The 21,266-nt window shown below is 58.2% G+C and overlaps 1 protein-coding gene across 5 annotated transcripts in view; it reads right to left on the minus strand.

The window, feature by feature from the left end:
• The window catches only part of MAD1L1 (mitotic arrest deficient 1 like 1), a 332,505-nt gene that overhangs the window by 54,029 nt on the left and 257,210 nt on the right, over positions 1 to 21,266 (minus strand). For all 5 annotated transcript variants that reach the window (XM_057529233.1, XM_057529232.1, XM_057529231.1 and 2 more), the window contains one exon: positions 12,525 to 12,732. In XM_057529233.1, coding sequence (XP_057385216.1) covers positions 12,525 to 12,732 — 208 coding nt within the window. The remainder of the gene's footprint in view (positions 1 to 12,524; positions 12,733 to 21,266) is intronic.

The raw sequence follows: 21,266 nt of genomic DNA on the forward strand, positions 1-21,266 counted from the left end.
ACGTCGTGGACGGTGCCAACTGCCCAGCAGCTCCAGGCACTCGAAGCCGCGGTGGCGCTCCCTCAGGCTGACATGCCCCCGCTCTGACCCGGCCAGCGAGGGCAGCGCCCCGCCCCTGCCCCCTCTCAGGAGAGTCTGGGCAGACGCTCTCCCCTCTGGCTCACGGGCCTGCGGCACGGAGGAGGGACATGCCCTGCCCAGGCGGCGGGGCGGGGCTGCAATCCAAGACTTCCGCCACCCGGGCCACCTGGCGACGTCCATCCTCGGCTTCCAGGGTCTTCTCTGGGGCTCAGGTCCCGTCTCCAAAGTGGACGCTTTAGCCTGAGCCGCTGATCACCTTCTGGGACTGAGTCGGGGCAGCTGCCGGGCCAAGGACTCTCGGGCCATTCCTGTCTCTCCTGCCTGACAGACAGGCTCCTGCGCGGCCGGGTCGATGGGGCTGGAGGATGGCAGCTGTCACCATCGTCATCACTCCCTGTGGGCTCTGTGCTCCGGGGATGCAGTCACGACGGCCCGGAAGGGTGACCAGCCTCAGCTCAGAGCCGAGGGGGCTGAGTGGGGGCAGACACTGGCCCCGGCCACACAGCAGGGCCTGCAGCGGGCGTTCCGGGAGCGAGCGTGGCCGGTTCTGCATCTCACCAGCCGAGACTCGGGACCTGCGAAGCCAGGACAGCTGCCCGGAAGCTACGGCAGTTCCTCTCTCACCGGCTCAAGAGGCCCTTTCCTCTGGGACCAGAAATTCACTTAACTGAACAAAAAGAAATTCATGAAGCTAAAGGTTCCAACTACCCCAGGGGCTGGGAGCCTCCCTCACACTGTGTCCATCTATCTGTCTGTCTGTCCGCCCGTCAACACCTTAGGGCCGGCGCTGGGCGAGGCGGGCATACAGTTGGACCACAGTCCCGCAGAGCAGCGCCCAGAGTCAGAGGGGCTGAGGGGCGTGCACCCTAGGCCCCCGCACTGCTCTTTCCTCACCCTGGCACCAAGGCCCCCCTGCTGCTGACAGGTGGCCAACCTCCCCACGGGGACACGGGGTCGTGAGCCGTCCGGCAGGTGGGAAGCAGGGTTGGGGCAGAGCGATCTTGGATGCAGGAGTCGGGGAGACCGGGACCCAGGGCCCCGAGCCCGGGCTGAAGGGCAGGGTCACGGCGACCTTGTTCAAAGGAGACGCGAGGGCTTCTGTCTACACCAGACAGATGGCATAGGCTCTTTCCCCACTCCTCCCGCCGCACACGGCTATGTACTGGATGCAACGCAGAGGCGACCACGGGAGAAGCCTGAGAGCGGGAGGAGGAGGGTGGAGGGGCTTGGGACCCGGGGCTCGGGAAACAGCACCCAGAGCACCAGGGAGACTCACAGGCCCACCTGATGGAGGAAGGCCGCCTGGACCCCGTGTTTCTAGAGCCAGCCCAGCGGCGGCCGGAGTGGGATTGGTGCCAGCAGAGGAGCTCGGAGCACCCCGACCCCTGGCCGAGGAGGGGGCCCTGCCTGGGGCCCCTCTTTGTTCCACAGGCCTGATGGTCCCCTCACCTACCCAGACACACAGAATGCGACGAAGCTGAACATTCGCCTACCGAAGTAACTTATACCTTCCATGCAGTGTCAAGAAAAACCACATCCTCAATGGCTTTTTCTTGAACTTGACAAAGCACTTCTGAAATTCATTTAGAATAACAAACAGGTAAGGAAATCTAAATGAGGGGGAAAGGCCATGTTCTACACCAGATACTCGAACATACTTTCAGTTATAATTACTAAAAATATGGAACAGAGAAATGGAATAAAAAAACAGAAACCATGGAAACAGATAGGGACACATTACAAACCTACAGGGCAAGGAATGATTATCTGATAAATGGCACTACGGCAACTGTTTAGTGACCTGGGAAAAAATCAATTTAAATCTTGACCATATCATTTTTAAGTCTTTTGTCATTTACAGACAGTTCTGGGTGTACTCTGATGATTTTGCAAATATGTTCCTATAAAAGAGTTTCATCTTCAAGAAATTCATGGAAAAGACTCTGACAAGTACAGGTTTCTGGTAACTGACTGTACTGCTGAACTGAATGAATAAGCATTTTCAGAACTCTAATGAAAAACTGATGAACTCATAAAACTGCTAACAAAAGATCAAGATGAAAAAAAAGAAATTAATTACATGGGACTGAGTGAACTGATGAGGATGAGTATAATTTTTGTGACTTTCTGTCTGAATTAAAAAAAAAAAATCCCACAAGGACTCAGAGGAAAAGAATATACAAATCAATTTTCACTGCAAAGTAAAGGAGCTGTTACAGTGGAGGATTACTGGACTGAATGTCAATATTATGACATAGTATAAGTGTGTTTCATGTTTGGTAATTGCAATCATTGTTGCTTTTGTTGTGGTCATCCATGTACAATGCTTGGTGTCAGTCTATCTATCTCTTGTAAAAATAAAATACAGTGTGTGTGTGTGTGGAAAATAAAAAATAAATAAATAAATAAATAAATAAATAAATAAAGAGGAAGTGACCACCTCAAAAAAAAAAAAAAAAAAAAAATCTTGACCATACACCACGTACCAAAATAAGTTCCAAGTAGATTAGATCTTTAAATATAAAACATAAGCCAAAAAAAAATCACAGAAGAAAATAGAAATATTTATCAAATCACTAAAGAACTTTCTAAGATTAAATGGAATAAATAGATGAGATTCCAAAATAAGTTAAAACTCTCTATACAAAATAATCACAAAGAAGAACGAGAAGTTAAGCTTCTATACAAACTGAAAAAAAAAAAAGAGGTAAAGGAACTCTGGTCATGACGAGACCTTTCAGAAAAGAGGAAATAAAATATTTTTCCATATTAGTAATTAAGTGACATGCCCTTTATATAAAAAGATTTTAAATATGCATAAACCTGACATTTGGGGTGGACATTCTGCAAGGTTTAACGCAGGTGCCGATGTGTGTGACGGCCCCACCACTGAGACTGGGGACAGCCCACCACCCCGAGCATTTCTCTGCCACTGGCACCCCCTGGCCCAGCACCCCGGCCCAGTGGTCTGTCTCTGACCTGCTCCCTTCCCTGTCCAGCACGTCTACCCGCAGAGCCCCGCACCCTGGGACCTCGGGGCTTCTCTCAGACCGTTCACGGAGACCAGCACGCTGGTTGTTGGCTATTTCAATGCTGAGCAGCGGGACGGGCGGCTGCACCAGGCGGTTGGTCTGTTCACCGGTTAAAGGACATTTGCGTGGTTTACAGCTTTTGGTGACCATGAGTGACCCTGCTATAGAGTCACAGGCTCCGGGTCTGGGAAGGATGAAGAAAGTAAGTCCACCCGGCCTTTCACAAAGGCACTGATCCACCTGGAGGGAAGCAGGGAACAGCCGACCGCCGACACAGGGACACAGAAGTACAGGCGGGCTGAGGAAGGAGCAGAATCCCAACCATCGCCGACCCAGAGCGGACTTTCCTGTATTAACTGCAGTTCTGAACCAGCTTGGGCAGAAAGGACAGCTTCACAACGGTGCCTCCCTCACCCGTGAACGTGGTGTGTCTCTCCATTTATTTAGAAATCCTTTGACTTCTTAATCAATGCTCTGTCGTTTTCAGTATATAGCTCTTTTACGTGTTTTGTTAGAATCATACCTAGGAATTTCGTTTTGGGGAGAGTGAACAGGAATGGTATAATGTCTTAGATTTCAGTTTCCACATGTTCACTGCTAGTATATATCATACACATGTTATACACACACATATCATATAAAGTGAATTCAGCAAGGTTGCAGGATACAAGATCAATACACAAAAATCAACGCTGAACTCACTTCATTAGTTAGTTTTGTTTTGTTTCGTTAACTTCTTGAGATTTTCTATGTAGACAAACATGTCATCTGCAAAGAGGAAAAGTTTTGCATGCCTTTCCTTTCCTTACTGCTCTGTCAAGGACTTGCAGTACTTCTAATCAGGGTGGTGAGAGTGGACCTCTCTGCCTTATTTCCGACCTTAGGAGAAAAGCTCTGACTCTGACCATAAGTGTGATGTCAGATGGAGGGTTTGTGGACGAGCTGCATCTGGTTGAGGAACTTCCCCTCTTTTCCTAGTTTGCTGAGTTTTTATCGGTATTGAATTTTGTCAAATGCTTTCACTCCACCAAGTGATTTGATCCTGTTGATTTGGTGGATTATATCAACTGACATTTGAAGGCTGAATCAGCCCTGCATTCTTGGAACAAACAAATAAATCCCTGTAGGTTTTGTTCTTTGTCTTGTCACTGATTTTGAAATTAGACTAATATTGGCTTCATAAAAGGAGTTGAAAAGTGCTCTCTCTTCAATTCTCTGGAAGAGACTGTATAAACTGGTGTTAATTCTTCTTTAACTGTTAGGTAGAGTTCACCAGTGAAGGTTGGTTTTTTGAAAGCTTTGATTATGGATTCGATTTGCTCAATAGTTACAGGACTATTCAGACTATCTACTGCATATTGGGTGAGTTTTATAGTTTTGAGTGTCCTGAGGTGGTGGTCGTTGTCTGGACGCTGGTTCCGCTCGGTGTGGATGCAGAGAGAGTGGGGAGGAGCCCTGCTTTCTGGCCCGAGAAGGAAGTGGGAGGAGGCCCGCTCTGCTGGCTGTGCTCATCCTGTCCTGTCCCGGCGCCAGGCCATCTTGCGGAGGCGCGGCTGTGGCCGGACAGGCGCCAAGGCCCTCGAGGGAGGGCCCTCTCTCTATGCGCAGGGCTGTGGCCCCAGGAGAGGGGGGAGTCCCCACTGCCCTCCTCTCTGTCCCCTGCTGGCGGTGGCCGTGGACACTGCTGCGGCCGTGGGAAGGGCCTGGCAGGGCAGGGACGTGAAGGCCTAACGTCTGGCCAGGGCCCTGTGAAGGGGGCCCTAGGGAACCGGGGAACGTCGCAGCTGAGGGAGAGGGAATTCCACGTTCCACTGTGCCACGCGGACCCCGAAAGTCACCTCTGAGCTGGGCGTGTGGGGCTCTGACCCTGAAGGGCCGTGAGGCCTGGACCGTGGGCCAGACCACTGCCCAGGACCCAACGGCTGAGAGGAGCACAGCAACGGCTCTGAAACTGAACTGACAGTAGAAGCACAGCCCTTGGAAGGTGGCGGGAGCTGCTGACTGGCCCACCTGGCAGATGCCTGCTGAAAGCCAGACCCACAGGATGTACGTTCTCCAGAACTTCACAAAGACCTGAAAATGTTCAAAATGTCCAGGACACAATTCGAAACCAAGCAGCCAGGAGAACGCAGACCTGCTGGGAAGAACACAGCCAACGGGCACCGACCCCAGGTGACAGAGACGCCGGGACCCTCGGGCGCCTGGGGCAGGGTGGGGAGAGCGGCTACGAGACGTCCTCGGTCTCCCCGGAAGCGGCACTGCCCGACACTAGGCCGCAGGATCCCGTCCCCCCTGACCCGTGATGTCCATCGCGTCCGTCACACCACACGCTGACCCCCAGCTGGGTGCCCGTGTGTCCTCCGTCCCCTCACCATCACCCGTCTGACTTGATGCACGCTTCCGTCAAGCTCTCTTTTTCACACAGAAAGGAAATGATCTGAATGATTACATTTTCTCATCAAAAACCATGGAGGTCAGAAGGCAGAGAAGAGAAAACCGCTGACCCAGAACTCCATACACAGCACAGATACCCTACAGGAAGAAGGGCAAGATAAAAACACTGCAGACAAAGGGAAACCATGAGACTATGTTTCCAGAACACTTGCCCTAAAAGAAATGCCAGGGAAGCTCTTCCAGCAAAAGGAGATGATACCAGAGGAAAACTTGTTATTTCAGAAATGAAGAAAGAGCGACAGCAATTCTGAATGTCTAGGTAAAAATCATGAACTGTTTCTTTCCCCATATGTTCTCTAAAATATGAATGACAATTAAAATCAATAATTATAACATTTTACAGTGGGTACATACAAAGGAGCCCTACTACAGGGGGAGGGGGCGTGGGAGACGTGTGTTGTGATAAGATCCTGACATTCCAGGATCTTATCATCCTCAAGTGGTAAAATATTAATTATAAGTGCACTGCGAAAAGTTAGGTATGCATATTGTAATCCCTAGAGAAGTCACTTCAAAAAGTACCTAGAAACATAATTAAAAAACTAAGATAAATCAAAACGTAATACTAAAAAAATTCAAATAATCTTAAAATAGGTAGAAATGAGAAAATGGGAATAAAATACAGAGAAGGCAAACAGAACTAATCATAAAATGGTAGGCCCAAATCCAAACGTATGCAGAAATTATATTAAATGTAAACTGTCTGAACGTACTTATCAAAAGACAGAATACACATTCTTACCAGGTCCACATGGGACATCTGGTGGCTCACAAGTCTTGGCCACCAAACAAATCTTAAATTAAAAAAAATTCGAGGGACTTCCCTGCTGGCGCAGTGGTTAAGAACCCGCCTGCCAATGCAGGGGACACGGGTTTGATCCCTGGTCCGGGAAGATCCCACATGCCGCGGAGCAAGTAAGCCCGTACGCCACAACTACTGAACCTGCGCTCTAGAGCCCGTGAGCCACAACTACTGAGCCCTTGGGCCGCAACTACTGAAGCCCTTGCGCCTAGAGCCCGTGCTCCACAACAAGAGAAGCCACAGCAACGAGAAGTCCATGCACCGCAACGAAGAGTAGCCTGCGTGCAGCAACAGACCCAACACAGCTGAAAAAAAAAAAAAGTACCATAACCTAAATCTCACATCATATGCAAAAATTAACAAAATGGATCACAGATTTCAATGCAAAACTAAAAGACTTAGAGCAGAAAATATTAAAAAAAGGGTCTTGACCTCGGGTTTGGCAAAGTTCTTAGATCTGACTCCTATAAGAGATAAACTGATCACCTAAAGCCCATGCTCTGCAACAAGAGAAGCCCCCGCTCACCACAACTAGAGAAAGCCCACGTGCAGCAACGAAGACACAACGCAGCCAAAAATAAATAAATAAATAATTTTAAAAAATGTTTGCTCTGAGAAAGACACTGTTAGGAAATGAAACTCCCCAAACTCAAGCCAAAGACAACAATCCAACAAAAAATGGGCAAAAACTTGAAGAGAGACTCCACCCACCCAGGGGGATACAGGAATGGCTAACACGTGACAAAAGATGCTCCACATCTCACCCGTAAGGGAAATGCCAGTTAAAACGTGGTGGACTCCACCGCACACACCTCAGGGTGACCAAGGGCCCCACCCCTGGTGCCGCCGCGGAGCCCCACCCCGGTGCCGGTGGGAGCGCGGGGGCCACGGCCGGCTACGAAGCCAGTGGCCCACTAACCACGTGGCCCGGCAATCCTGCCCCCAGTGCCCACCCTGCAGAAACGCACTAACGCTCACAGGAACACGCACAGTTGCTTCCGGTCTTCGGTTTTCAGGTTTGCTAACGGTGTCTGGCTGCATCTGGCCCACCCTCTTGTGGGCTCAGGCTCCCACATCAGCTCGGTGCGAAGCCTCCGCAGTGCTTTTAAGATCCACCCGGCATGTGCGGCTCGGGCTGGCCAGACAACGGTGCCTCAAGGACCCCAGCAGGCCTCCCTCCCACCTGCTGCAAGGCCGGGAGGTGACGGGTGCGGACGGCAACGCTGTTATGCTGGGGCGGGCAGGGAGGGGAGGAAGCCTGAGGCCCACCTGCTCTCCCGGTAACCCATCCGTCCGGGAACGGGCCGGGGCGCAATTCCCGATTCTCGCCTCTGCCTCCTACTTTCCCGCGGTCTTCCTGCCTGTTCAGAGGCCGTCCCTCCAGCTGAGGACGACGAGCTGCGGAAAGCACAGGGCAGGACTCCTCTCGCTGCGGGCTGGGGGCTCTCAGCTGCTCCCCAAAGGCTCTAAGTGGCCAGAGGCCAGCACCTGAGCCGAGCACAGCTCTCGGATCTACGTTACAGCCGCCTCTAAGCCTTGGGCAGCCAGACCGGGGGCCAGAGCAAACCCCGAGTCCATCACCTCGTGCCGGGCGCCGAGCCACGTGGAGCGCCCTCACCAGTGACCCGCAGCTGTCTGGCCCCCTTGCTCCCCGTGACGCCTTCCCGAGCGAGGGCCAATCCAGGACGGCCTGCTCCCGGCAGGTGCCCCCCCTGCCCCCGCACAAACACGATCCCCACACCCAGGGCCTGCTCTGAGGCCGCCTCGTTCCCGTGGCTCTTCCCTTGCTGACGTCCAGCTGGCCCCTGCGTGGCTGCCGGCTCGGGAAGCAGGTGCTACGGCTTCCGGAGCCTCAGCGAGTCCGCGCTATCTCCCCAGCTGCCGTCACACCTGCACTCACGGAGGCCCGGGGGACAGCAGCGACTCAGAGAGGCCTGCCCGCCACGCCCCACATCCGGAGAGCCCAGCTGGCCCCCGCCCCGTCCTCGCCCTGCCGGGCCGGCGCCGGCTGACGCGGGAAGGGGGGGAGCCCCCGTCTGGAGAGAGAAGCAGAACCAAGACGAAGCCCAGGCAGCGCAGCTGCTGCAGAGGCGCCCTCCCCGCTGCAGAACGGACGGGCTCCAGCGAGGGGCCTAGGCGTCCCTCCTCCAGGGACCTGTCGGGATCAGCTGCGCACAGTCAGGCAGAGACAAGCTTGATCGCCTTCCGTGTGTCGCTCTGACAAGATTAGATTATTTTAATATTAATTCTTTACCTAATTAAACCGCAGTGAAGAACCTCTCCGGCCCAGGCGGGGTGAGGTGTGGGGTCATGCAAGGAGCACAGCCGGTGCTGGGGGCTGCGGTTTCAGGCTCCTCCCCGCCGTGTGTCCCGGGCTCTCTGTGCTTCGTCTCCTCTGCTGGTCTCCTGCTCGCTCTGCTGGGCGCGTCCTCTGACAGCCTCCTGAGACGGGGCGCGCGGTGAGCCTTTCCGGGCTTGCTGGAGCGCGGGCGCCGGGCCGGGGCTGCCGCCGGGCTCCTCTGGGGACCTGGAGCAGTGCCCACGGCCTTCCAGCGCCAGGGCTGCTGCTGAGAAGGAAGCTCTTCTGATCCCTGGCCTTTGACAGGTGACCCGCTTTTCCCCGGGGGGACCCTTTCACCCACCCACACGGAAACGGCCTCATCGCCGCCCAGTGCCGGTGTGACCCGCGACCCCGCCTCTCCTGCAGCCCTGCGACTCGGCGAACCTCGCAGACCGGACTGCTCCTCGAGGTTCCTCAGCTTTTTTCTCCTGCTTTCCAGCTCGTCGCCTTGTTCTTCTGCTTTTCAGATAAACCTTCTCAATTTTATCTCATAAATCTGCTATTTAGATTTTCATTTAACTCCTGGATATTTCTAACTTCCAGAAGTTTGTTGTTTTTCATTCTGAAAAAATTTAAAGTCTCTTGTTTGTGTTTTGCTGTTGAAAGTCGGTCCTTGTCTCTCTGAGGACACAGTGTTCTGGAGGTTCCCTGCATTCTGGTGGCCTGCGCCCTCCAGGTGCGTTTTTCTACTTGTTGCTCTGGCTCCCTGGTCACAGCCAGCAGTGGGTCCTCCTGGCCTGTCAGCTCAGCCCAGGGTCCGGCCAGCTGCCTATGGGGCCTTCAGGGTCAGTGCTTTCGGGTCTCCTCCGGAGCTGGTCAGGCTCCAGAGGGCGACAGGGGTGGGCGGGGGCGTCTGGGCATCCACCAGCCTCATCCCTCGGCTCCGCTGCCGGCTCTCGTCCTGGATGGGCCCTGTCCACACCGCCTCCAGAGCCGCAGCTCACAGACGTGGGGGAGGACGTGGGCTGCCTGCAGAACCAGCTGCCAGAGTCGCTGCGCCGCCCCCCGCGAGTTCTCACCCCGCAGGCCTGAGACGGCGCCCGAGGACCTGCATGGCCCACGTGTTCCCGGGGCGCCTGCTGCCCGCCTGGGAACCCCCCCTTGGGAATGGCTGCTCCAGGAGAACAAACCGCTGTGTGGACTTCCATTTCTCACTTCTGCTGGGAGAGAGGCCACGGCCCACCACGCAGGGTTGGGTGAAGGTCTGGGAAACTTCCTGCCCCTTGATTACACCCCCAAGCAAGCGTCCTTAATCCTCCTGAGCTTAGCCGGTCACGTCCCTCCCGCAGCGCCTCTTGCTGCCAGTTCTGAGCCTTTGGGGAGGTTTGTGGCGTAAGTCAGCCTGGTTCCTGGCTCGACTGCAGCTGCTTAGATTCCGTTTTCCTGAGTCTGCTCACCATTAGACCACCCGCCCACCGACTGTCCGGATTCCAAAGGTTTGCCGTTGTCCCTCTTGCTGTGGGGCCTCAAGGAGGACGGTCCAACTGGCCGTCTCTGCCTGGATGCCCACAGCGTCTGTGGGCACGTGTCGCGGCGCCCTTGTGAGGCTCCGAGCAGCTGTGTCCCCAGAGCTGAGCACAGAGCCACTGGTCGGAAGGAGTGACAGACCTCACTGGGTAAATGATCTGTCGCGTCAGATGGTACGAGTCCTTTCACAGAGTAAGGACCCACCTCGAGGTGCCCGCGTCTGCATTTTCAGCTGGTGAATTTGTCAAGGACACACAGGCCGCAAGAGAAGAGGGGCTGGGAGCCGTGGCCGGAAGGAACACGGGGAGAAAACAGGAATGCGGGCCTGGAAACCACAGCTTGGCCGCCCACTTGCTGAGGACCCCGTAAGAGGCCTCTCCTGGCTTTCACCGGGGAGGGCGGGACGCCGGCCACCCGCGCCCCCGTCACGGCAGTCTTTGCGGCTGAGCCGGGGTTTGGCCGCAGAACCGCCACGGGGGCACCCGGGCAGCTGATACCGCCAGTCCGAGCGACACGGGGGGCTCTGTTTCTGCCCCAGGAATGGAAGGCCTGTGCTTTGCGGGCCGGGATGCTGGGATTCTCTCCATTTGGTTGCTGCCAATGAAAACTGCAAAGTGAGGAGTTTGTGTAGGAGGGCCAGCTGAACGGCCAGGAGAGCAAAGCAGGACCCTGAGGGTGGCACGCGGGGGTCCTGAGCTCTGGGGGCCTCGCGCTGCGGCAGTAACCGTCTCTGCTCCGACCTGCGGGAGGGAGAGAGCTCTGTCCTAGGCTCGCCTCTGCACGTTTCCCGTCGTTGTCGTGTCTGGATGCTCTGATCCACAGAGCCAGCCCTGCAGAGAGGCCATCGCCCCCACTGAAGACAAGGTGAGAGAGGCCGGCGCAAGGTGTGAACGGGTGTGAGTGTGCATGTCCGCAGGAGGGCGTGCACTTCACACGACACGTCCCTGCTCACCGTCCATAAGCCCAGCACGCGACCTCGGGAAAGCAACTGAAGGGCAGCCGCAATCCTGGAAAACCAAGCGGCGCAGAGTTCAGGCGGAGGCCGGCAAATCCCACTGATTCCGCACCATGGGGTCACAGCTGAACCCACGACGGTGCACGAACCCCCCGTCTCACAGAGGACACTGGGCTGAGCGTCCTGGGACCACGACATGCTCAGGATGCCATGGGAACGGGGACAAGACGGAGAAGGACGGAACCGCACCAGGGAGCAGGGATGGAGCGTGGCCCCCGCAGGACGGCCGGGCTCAGCCTCGCAGTCGAGACCCTGCAGCTTCGGCGCGGGTGGTGTAGGGAGCACACAGCTGGGGCTCAAACTCAGGCCTGGCTGACCGAGCGCTTGGCTCACAGAGCCCGTGTGCCAGGTGCCCACCTCCACGGTCTCGCGGGGCGGTGACCGCTGACCTCAGGCACTTCGGGAAAGGCTGGTTCCACGCGAGGTGGACGGTGGAAGCAGATGGGCCGGAGGGGGGCTACGTCTACGACCCCAGCAACGGGCGACGCACAGACCCCTGCTCCAGACAAGAGGCCGGCCGCACCCACTCCCCAACTCCAACCGCAGCGGGCACGCGGGACGAGATGACAAACGCGGGAAGGGGAAGTGGGAAGGGCTTCCCAGCGGAAAAGCTGCTCAGAAATGCACGCGGCAAACGGCAAGCAAACAGCAGCCTGGCCCTCTCGACGCAGACGCCCTGCGGACCTCACCGAGGGGGCAGTGAGCAGAGCCCTCCTCCCAGCCACCCGTGGGCAGTAGCGCTGGGCACCCTCTGACAGCTCAGAGAGGCCGCCAGCGCCCCCTGGGCCCCAGCCTCCCCATGGGGCCGGACTGGGTGACCCATAGGAAAACGGAGCCTCCAGAGGGTCCCCTCCCTCCTTGGCACTGATGGACCAGCCTCTCTGCACTAGGGCGGGACCTGGTGACCCGACGTGCAGGGGACAGGCTCGGCAGTCACTGCACTGCCCTGGAGAGATGAGCTGCGAGGTCAGAGGCTGTGGCCCTGGCTTACAACTGCAGAGCAGGCGGGACTCGCATGATAGAAAAGGCAGCTTCCTGGGCTCCTCACAGTCCCCTGCAGCGGGCTCGCGGGGGCCCTGAAATGTACTCAGGTGGTGAAAGGTGGCCCGCGCTTCCACGGAGTATTGGGTTTACTCATGATGAATGGCACACGTATAAACTGATAAACGATACTAACTTGTTTCAGGGGTCGGAGGGCTCCAGCCATCTGGTCCTCACCGCGCCTGTGTCACCAAGCCTCCCTCACAGCCCCGGGGATGCCCACGGCCTGGCTGCCTGTGCGGCCTGGACAGACAGACGGACGGACGGACGGACGGACGGACAGGGCCCTACCTGCCACTTCCCTGGACGAGGGCAGCCCCGCGGCGGCCTCCAGGTCGGTGGGGACGGCGCCGCCGGCCTCCAGGGCGCGGACCAGCTCTCGCAGCCGCTCGCACTCCTCCCGCAGCTGCTGTCGATCCTCGTGGAGCCGCTGCCTCGCCGCGCCGGCCGGGTTCAGGCTCAGGTGCAGCACCTTGGTTCTGCTCTGGTCGTAGTCACCCTGCGGGACCACAGGCAGGAGGTCAGAGCCGCTCACGAGCGAGCGCAAAGGGGAACCCGAGCCCGGCCTGCGGGGTCCCCACCCCTCTCCCTGGGCTGCGGCCTCAGTTAAACGGGGGAGGAAGCAGAAAGCCCACCCAACGCATCTTCGGAGCATCGTCAGAACTCAGCACACGAGCCCGCTTCTCTGAGTCTCGTCAAGTACCAGCTACCGGGAGCGAGGTCTCTTCAAACTGCGGCGCTTTCAGACCATCAGCAAACACCCTAACGCCTCTGGGTTCTCGCCAGCCTCTTGGCGACCCTCCTGCCTCACGGTCTTTAAGAGTGGGACCCGTTTTTTAAGATTTAAAAACAAACAAACAAAAAAACACAACTTAACTAACACTGTGACGCTAAAGCAGAGTCCCCACACGCCTCACACGGTCCCGTTACCGACACGTGACATCAGTGCCGTGCGTCTGTTACAGTTCAAGAGCTAACACTGACGCCATCCTAACTGAACTCCCTACTTCCTTCACATTTCCTTCGTTTTCTCCAAGTGCCCTTTTCTGTGCCCAGATCCGTCCTGCGGGACCCCACGGGACTTTTAGCTGTCCGATTTCCGTGGCTCCTCTGAGCTGGTGATTTTCTGGGCTTTGTTTTGGGTGACCTTCAGAGCGTGGAGGGTGCCGCGCGGGTGTCCTGAAGACGCCCTGCTGCCGGGATGTGGCCGACACTTGCCTCACCGTTACCTGGGGTCAAGGGTTAGGGGAGGAAGACCCCAGAGGTCAAGTACCTTCTCATCACACCGTGTGGAGGCTCCACGCTACCAAGGTGACCTTGACCCCTGGCTGAAGTGCGCTTGTCCCCTTTGGAAGGAAGTCACCGGGCACACCCGGTTACGCTCCCCTCCAAGTTGACGAGACCCTCAACTGTCTGTGGACACATCCCACCTCCTCCCCCCCCGGCTGGTAGGAGCCCGCCAGCCACAGCGGAACAAGCTCAGCCCGGCAGAGAGTGAAGGGGGCCGGACATCAGGGCAGGCGTTTGATTCAGTGGGTGCTGAACGGCCTGAAATCCACACGCAAAACCCAGGGCCCGGGCGGCTGTGGCGACCTTGTGGGAGAGGCATCACCGCACGTTACAAATCTGCAGTGACCGAGGCAGGTGCCAAGGGCCAGTGGGGAAAGGATGGTCTCCCCAGTACGTGCTGCAGGGTCAACCGGATGCCCAGATGACCTTGACCTTGACCTCACACCACACAAAATCACTCCTGAGTGACGGCAAATCTACACGCAAAGGTTTTAGGAGAAAATATAGAGACGTCTTTTTGACCCGGGAGTAGACAAAGGTTCTTCAACAAGGTTCAAAACGGGCTAAACAAGTGAAAAAAAATAATAAACTGGACTTATGAAAATTGAGAACTTCTATTTATCAAAAGAGTAAAAAGGGAACCAACAGAGTGGGAGATACATGAAACACATAAATCTGACAAAGGACTCACATCCAGAACATACAAAGAATCCATACAAATAAAACAGAAAAAGTCAGACAATTCAGTTTTTAAAATGGACAAAAAAATGTGAACGGACACTTCACAAAAAGAAGATATCAAAGAGCCAATAACACGTGAAAAGTAGCTCAAATTACTCACCAAAGAAACAGTGAAAACCGCAGTGAGATGCCCAGTCGACACTGAACAGATGAGGGTCCAGGGCCTGCAGACCCCATGCTCTCGGAGGGTGCAGGGTGTACCCACGTGGAGGAAACCCTCGGCAGGACCCTGGGGTGAGCGAGTGCACGTCCCAGGCCAGGAACTCAGAACCGTGACCCATCGCACCCGAATCACACAGGGTGGGGGGGTCCCCAAGGAGGACCGTGCATCAGCGAGAGGGAAGGTCTGCACGCAGGACGATGTGGGCAACCCTCACACACAGAGCGGAACAGACCAGCTGGACCTGGCGGATGGACACGGGGCGGCCGCTGACACACCACAGGCCGAGGTCGGGGCCGAGGGCAGAGCTGGGAGGGGACTCGGGTCTGTGCTGGTCTGGACGCTGGCGACCGAATGCGGTCGGTGAGTGACGCTCACTCCTGATGTGTGTGCTTTCCCGGAAGGACACCGTGTTACTCAATACGAAGTTTCCAGAATGTGCACCAAGCAAGTCCGTGGGTGCTTCTGGACACAGGTCCGCTCTGCCTCAGCTTTCCAGGCGTGAGCATCAGTGAATCCCCCCGCCCCGCAAAGCTCACTGGCATTGGGTTTTGCCACCAAGAGTCACCCCAACAGATGAGAAAGGCCCAGTCGGTCAGCAAACAGACCACTGACAAGTAAACGCAGGAGGCAGCACCTCTGCTCGCCCGGCTGCTGTCCCCACAGCTCAGCCCCGGGCGGGAGGGACAGCGCAGAGCCCGCGCCTCTTTGGCCGTCACTCCCTGGGCCTCCCAGGGCGAGGGCTGAGGGGGGCCTGGGCCTCGGCGAGGGGAAGGCCTGGGCGTCCCTCCCACCCGGTGCTGAGAGAGAGACACGGGAGTGTCCTGGGCTGAGGGGCAGCGGGCTGCTGGCCCAGGCCCGGGCCCGCCCGCCTCTCACAAGGGACGCTGGGCCAGCTGAGTGGACATCTCCCTCCCGCCCCGACACTGAGATTCCTTCCTGGACGATCCAACCTCCCACCTGTGACTTCTGCCCACAGCTCGCTCTTCCAGGGGGAACAGCAGAAAAGGCACCCTTCACTCAGATCGTCGAATCCCCCGGGAGGGAGGCCAGGGGTGGACACTTCACTCAGCGGAACGGTCCCAGCGCGGGAGCTAAGCTGCGTGGCCACCGCCGGCCAGCCCTCGGCCAGCCGCCAGCTCAGAGCCCCCGAAAGTGACCCCAAAAGGGAGGGAGGGGCGCATGGAGACACCCCCTCCCTGCCGCAGGCAGAGAGCGGGCGGGAGAGGGGGAGAGAGCCTGGCGGAAGGCAGAGGCTGGCAGCCGGCACCTCACAGGCTTCTGGGAACCTCGTAAAAACCTCGAAGGATAAAGAGACATCCTGTAACTCCGAGTGAACCACAGACTGTCAGGGTTGGAAGGGATCGTTATTTCATCCGATTCTAACACTCCGGGAGACACAGCCAGGCGTATGGAATCCATCTGCCCTGCGCACCCTGGCAGAGGGCCCCGCAGCAGATGGGAGGCGGGCCGGGTGCTGCGGGAGCTCATGTCCCCCGTGGGTCTGGGGTCAGGCGGGTACAGGGAGAGGACGAGGGCAGATGTGTTCTGCAAAGGGCCGGAGAGCACATGCGTCAGGCGGTGCTAGTCACACCATCTCTGTCCTAGCAGGTCAGCTGATGGGGAAGGAAGGAGGGAGGGGGGGAAGGAGGGAGGGGGGAAGGAAGGAGGGAGGGAAGGAAGGAGGGAGGGGGGGAGGAAGGAGGGAGGGGGGAAGGAAGGAGGGAGGGGGGAAGGAAGGAGGGAGGGAAGGAAGGAGGGAGGGGGAAGGAAGGAGGGAGGGGTGAAGGAAGGAGGGAGGGGGAAGGAAGGAGGGAGGGGGGAAGGAAGGAGGGAGGGACCGGGGGGAAGGAAGGAGGGAGGGGGAAGGAAGGAGGGAGGAGAGAAGGAAGGAGGGAGGGAGGGAAGGAAGGAGGGGGGAAGGAAGGAAGGAGGGGGGGAAGGAAGGAGGGAGGAGAGAAGGAAGGAGGGAGGGAGGGAAGGAAGGAGGGGGGGAAGGAAGGAGGGAGGAGAGAAGGAAGGAGGGAGCGGGGGGAAGGAGGGAGGGGGGAAGGAAGGAGGGAGCGGGGGAAGGAAGGAGGGAGCGGGGGGAAGGAAGGAGGGAGTGGGGAAGGAATGAGGGAGTGGGGAAGGAGGGAGGGGGGAAGGAAGAAGGGAGCGTGGGGGGGGAAGGAAGGAGGGAGCGGGGGGAAGGAAGGAGGGAGCGGGGGGGAAGGAAGGAGGGAGCGGGGGGGAAGGAAGGAGGGAGGGGGGAAGGAAGGAGGGAGGAGAGAAGGAAGGAGGGAGGGGGGAAGGAAGGAGGGAGGGGGGGAAGGAAGGAGGGAGGAGAGAAGGAAGGAGGGAGCGGGGGGAAGGAGGGAGGGGGGAAGGAAGGAGGGAGCGGGGGAAGGAAGGAGGGAGCGGGGGGAAGGAAGGAGGGAGTGGGGAAGGAATGAGGGAGTGGGGAAGGAGGGAGGGGGGAAGGAAGAAGGGAGCGTGGGGGGGGAAGGAAGGAGGGAGCGGGGGGGAAGGAAGGAGGGAGGGGGGAAGGAAGGAGGGAGGAGAGAAGGAAGGAGGGAGGGGGGAAGGAAGGAGGGAGCGGGGGGAAGGAAGGAGGGAGCGGGGGGGAAGGAAGGAGGGAGCGGGGGGGAAGGAAGGAGGGAGGGGGGAAGGAAGGAGGGAGGAGAGAAGGAAGGAGGGAGGAGAGAAGGAAGGAGGGAGGGGGGAAGGAAGGAGGGAGCGGGGGGAAGGAAGGAGGGAGCGGGGGGGAAGGAAGGAGGGAGCGGGGGGGAAGGAAGGAGGGAGGGGGGAAGGAAGGAGGGAGGAGAGAAGGAAGGAGGGAGGGGGGAAGGAAGGAGGGAGGGGGAAGGAAGGAGGGAGGGGTGAAGGAAGGAGGGAGGGGGGAAGGAAGGAGGGAGGGGGAAGGAAGGAGGGAGGGGTGAAGGAAGGAGGGAGGGGGAAGGAAGGAGGGAGGGGGGGAAGGAAGGAGGGAGGGGGGGAAGGAAGGAGGGGGGAAGGAAGGAAGGAGGGGGGGAAGGAAGGAGGGAGGGGGGGAAGGAAGGAGGGAGGGGGGGAAGGAAGGAGGGAGGGGGAAGGAAGGAGGGAGGGGGGAAGGAAGGAGGGAGCTCTGGGCACCGTGGACACACAGCCCCGCCCTGCACGGCCCCCTCCTGTGTCCCTAATGCTGCTCTTCCTCATTCGTCTTCAACCCTTTAAACACGCAAAGCAAAAACAGGCTGGCAGGCTGAACCCACCGGGCTCCACCCCTCTCCTTTACCTCAGATATTCAAGGGTCCCTCCTTCCCCCCAGGCCGCAGGCTCTCCCAGTCTGGCCGTGCTGACCACTGGCTTCACGCCCACCTCCCTGCCTCCCCAGGACTCACCTGCTGACGCCCCGGGAGGGCCCGGGCAGGGAGCTGGGCACAGAGCCTGACCCCAAGGTCCCCAGTGACCCTTGGCCGAGGCGCTGGACCTGTCGAGCCTCGGGGTCATCCTGCCCAGCAGGTGTGGGGAGGATCGGGGCGGACGGCGCCTGGACCCCAGGGCCGGGAGCAGGTGCCGCTGCGGAAACGCCGGACGCCCCGCGGGCAGAAAGGGGAGCCACCGCTCCCACGGGAGAACCAGCAGGGCTTAACCAAACCAAACCGAACCAGACGGGGGAAATGCTCGCAGCTCTGATGAACTGGGGGAAGTGACAAGCCTGCGACACCTGCAGGTGCCCAAGTGAGCGTCTGGCGCCCGAAGGCCGGGGCCTCTGCTCCTGCCTCAGAGTTGTTAGACCCACAGCCCCACCCCCGGGACGGCACGAACACGCCCCCTCTGCCCGCGCTGGGACGCCGTGCGCGTGAAGGGCAGAGGGCCGCATGGCGCCCACCGCCCCCAGAACTCCCCTGCGAAGGCCCTGCTCGCCCGTCTCCAGGCCAAGTGGGGCGTGAGGCCCCAGCCTGCAGGCGAAGGTGCCGTGGTGCCTCCCTGGGATGCAGGCCGCAGGGAGGGAGGCGTGGGGCCTCCAGCCCGGGGCGGGGGGGGCAGCCCAGCAGGTCCCCCTGCTGGAAGCAGCGCGAGAGCCCGGGAGAGACCGGCAGAGCCACCAGGCAGACACTCGCGAGAAACAGGATGCCAGCTGCTTTAAGCCGCTAAGTTGTGGGGTGTCTGTAACAAGGCAGCAGGTAACTAAGGAACCTCCCGTGGAGCGAGACGGAGCCCGAACCCCCGACCCGGGGGCCCCAGGGTCCCAGCAAGGGGGTGGCAGCCCCCGGGCCCAGGCCTTTGTGACTCGGCCTCAAGCCCGGGTCATCACAGAGACAGGACAGCTGCACAGGGTCTCCTAACGCCATTCTGCCCAGGGAGTGAGCGTGTCCACGGCTCCCAGGCCTCACACTCCGACCCTCAAACTTACTACCAGGCGACGGCGGCCAAGACAGCAGAGCTGGCACAGGGACAGGCCGAGTGTCCAGAAGAGCCCCTGCCTCTACACTTGGCCAATGCTCAACACGGGTGCCAAGGCCACCCACCAGGAAAAGGTGCTGGACAACTAACTGGACACCCGCATGCAAGAGCATCAACCTGGATCCTAACCTCACACCATACACGAAAACGACCTCATAAAAAACCCTCAACATAAGAGCCAACGCTATGAAACATGTGGAAGGAAATACAGGCGTAATGCTTCACAACACTGGATTTGGTCTTGGATTCTTCAACGTGACACTAGAAACAAGGAACAAAAGAAAAAGTAGACAAACTGGACTTCCTCAAAATGAAAAACTGTTGTGCTTCAAAGCATACATCATCAAGGAAGTGAAAAGACAACCCACAGAGCGTGAGAAAATATCTGCAGGTCACTTATCTGATAAGAGACTTGTATCCAGAACATATGAAGAACTCTTACAACTCAGCAACAACAACAGAAAAAAAAAACAAAACCAAAGCAAACTTATGTAAAAACGGGCAAAGCATCCGAATAAATCTTTCTCCAAGGAAGATATACAAATGTCCAATAAGCACATAAAAAGACGCTCAGTGCCCATGTCATTAGTAATCAAGGGAACGGAAATAAAAATCACAATGAGACGTCACTTTGTACCCACCGAGGTGGCTAGAATGACAAAGCCAGACAGTCTCAGCGAGGCAGGGAGAAACTGTCCTCCTATTGCTGCTGGGAATGGAAGATGGGGAGGCCTTTGTGAAAAACAGCTCCGCAGACAATTAAACACAGAGTTACCACGTGACCAGCAATTCTATGCCCAGGTACACCCCCAGGAAGAATAAAAACACACGTCCACACAGAGACTTGCACACACATGTTCAAAGCAGCATCAGTCACAATAACCGCTCAAGTGTCCAAGAGCTGACAAATGCGCTGACACAGCGTGGTCCATCACACAATGGAATATTACTCAGCCGTGAAAAGGAATGAGCCACTGACACCTGCTACAACACAAATGATCCTTGAAAACACTGCGCTCCGTGAAAGAAGCCAGTCACAAAAGACCACATATGCGACCCCATTCGTATGAAACGTCCAGAACAAGGAAACCTATAGAAACCGAAAGCAGACTGGTGGCTGCTTAAGGCTGGAGTGGGGATGGGGGAGGGCGGGGTGACAGCTAAAGCGAACAGGGCTTCTTTTCGAGATGATAAAAATGTTCTGAAATTGTGCGGTGACGGTTGCTCATTATCTGTGAAAGGATGAAAAACCACTAACTGTACGCTTCACAAAGGTGAGTTCTGTGGTATGTAAATTGTATCTCAATAAAGCTGTTTTTAAAAAGAGAAATGAAAGAAAATAGGGAAAACAAACAGTAGGACGTGCGTGGGCGCTCCATCTGCTCCCGAGAGCCTGGCGCGGCTCCAGGCCTCCCTCCACACGCCGCCCCAGCCGCCCCAGCCGCCAGCGGGCGAGAGGCGCTTGGCCCCGCAGGAAGCGCGGGCTGGGCCGGGCCGGGCCGGGCCGGCCTCGGGCCTGCAGGGGGTGCCGGTCCCACCGCTGTGGCACAGGCGCTGCCCGCCGCGTCTCCACGCCCCCGCGGCTCCTGCGGCAGCAGCAGGCCTGGGCGGAACCCACCTCGAGTGCTGTCCCCGAGCTGGTCGATCCCGGCTTCCCGGCTTCCGCTCTCACACCCCTGCCACCGCAAGGGCTCCCGCGCGGCCCCGCTGTGCCCTGGGACTCCACTCCGAGACCCTACTTGCTATCGAGACCACCGTCCTCAGGGCAGGTCTTGGCACCTGGCTCTGACCAGCTGCCCTCCCTAAAATGGCCTGGCCGGGGCCTGGCCAGCCCACCCGCCTCAGGCCTGTGTCGCCTGGGGCCAGCCTGGACGTCCAGCAGGGCCTTCCAGAGGCGCCTCCCGGGTGGGCTGCGACAGCCCTGAGGGGCTGGGGTTTGCCACAGACCCTGCCATCTGGATCGTGCTCAGGAAGCCACGGCTGAAAAGTCCCTTTGGTCAGACGAGGGGGCCTGAGGCCGCTGGTTTCCCCGGGAGTCTGATGGGCCTGGAATGCAGAAGCAGTACGGACCACGGGGCCAGATGCTGTTCCCCGGTGCCGGGGCGGACCAGTCCCCACGGCCCGGCTGGACCGGACACGGGCACCTCGGGGTGCAAGGGTGCTACCCAGACCCCATCCTCCCTCACACAGGCCCGATGAGGCTACCAGGGGTCAGGAGCCAACAGGACCATGTGGCCGGGCTGCGTGAGAGGGGGTCGAGGCTCAGCCCACCGGGGGCTCTGCTCTCTGCACCGCCCCTCCCGGAGCAAGGAGGCCCTCCCCGGCCACTCCTTCCTCCCCTCCTCCCTCCCTCCTTCCTTCCTCGGAGCGGAGGGAGACGTGGTGCCTGCAGCCCGTCAGGCAGGGGCTCCGTG

Source organism: Balaenoptera acutorostrata, chromosome 15, assembly GCF_949987535.1.
Source record: "Balaenoptera acutorostrata chromosome 15, mBalAcu1.1, whole genome shotgun sequence".
NCBI lineage: Eukaryota > Metazoa > Chordata > Mammalia > Artiodactyla > Balaenopteridae > Balaenoptera > Balaenoptera acutorostrata.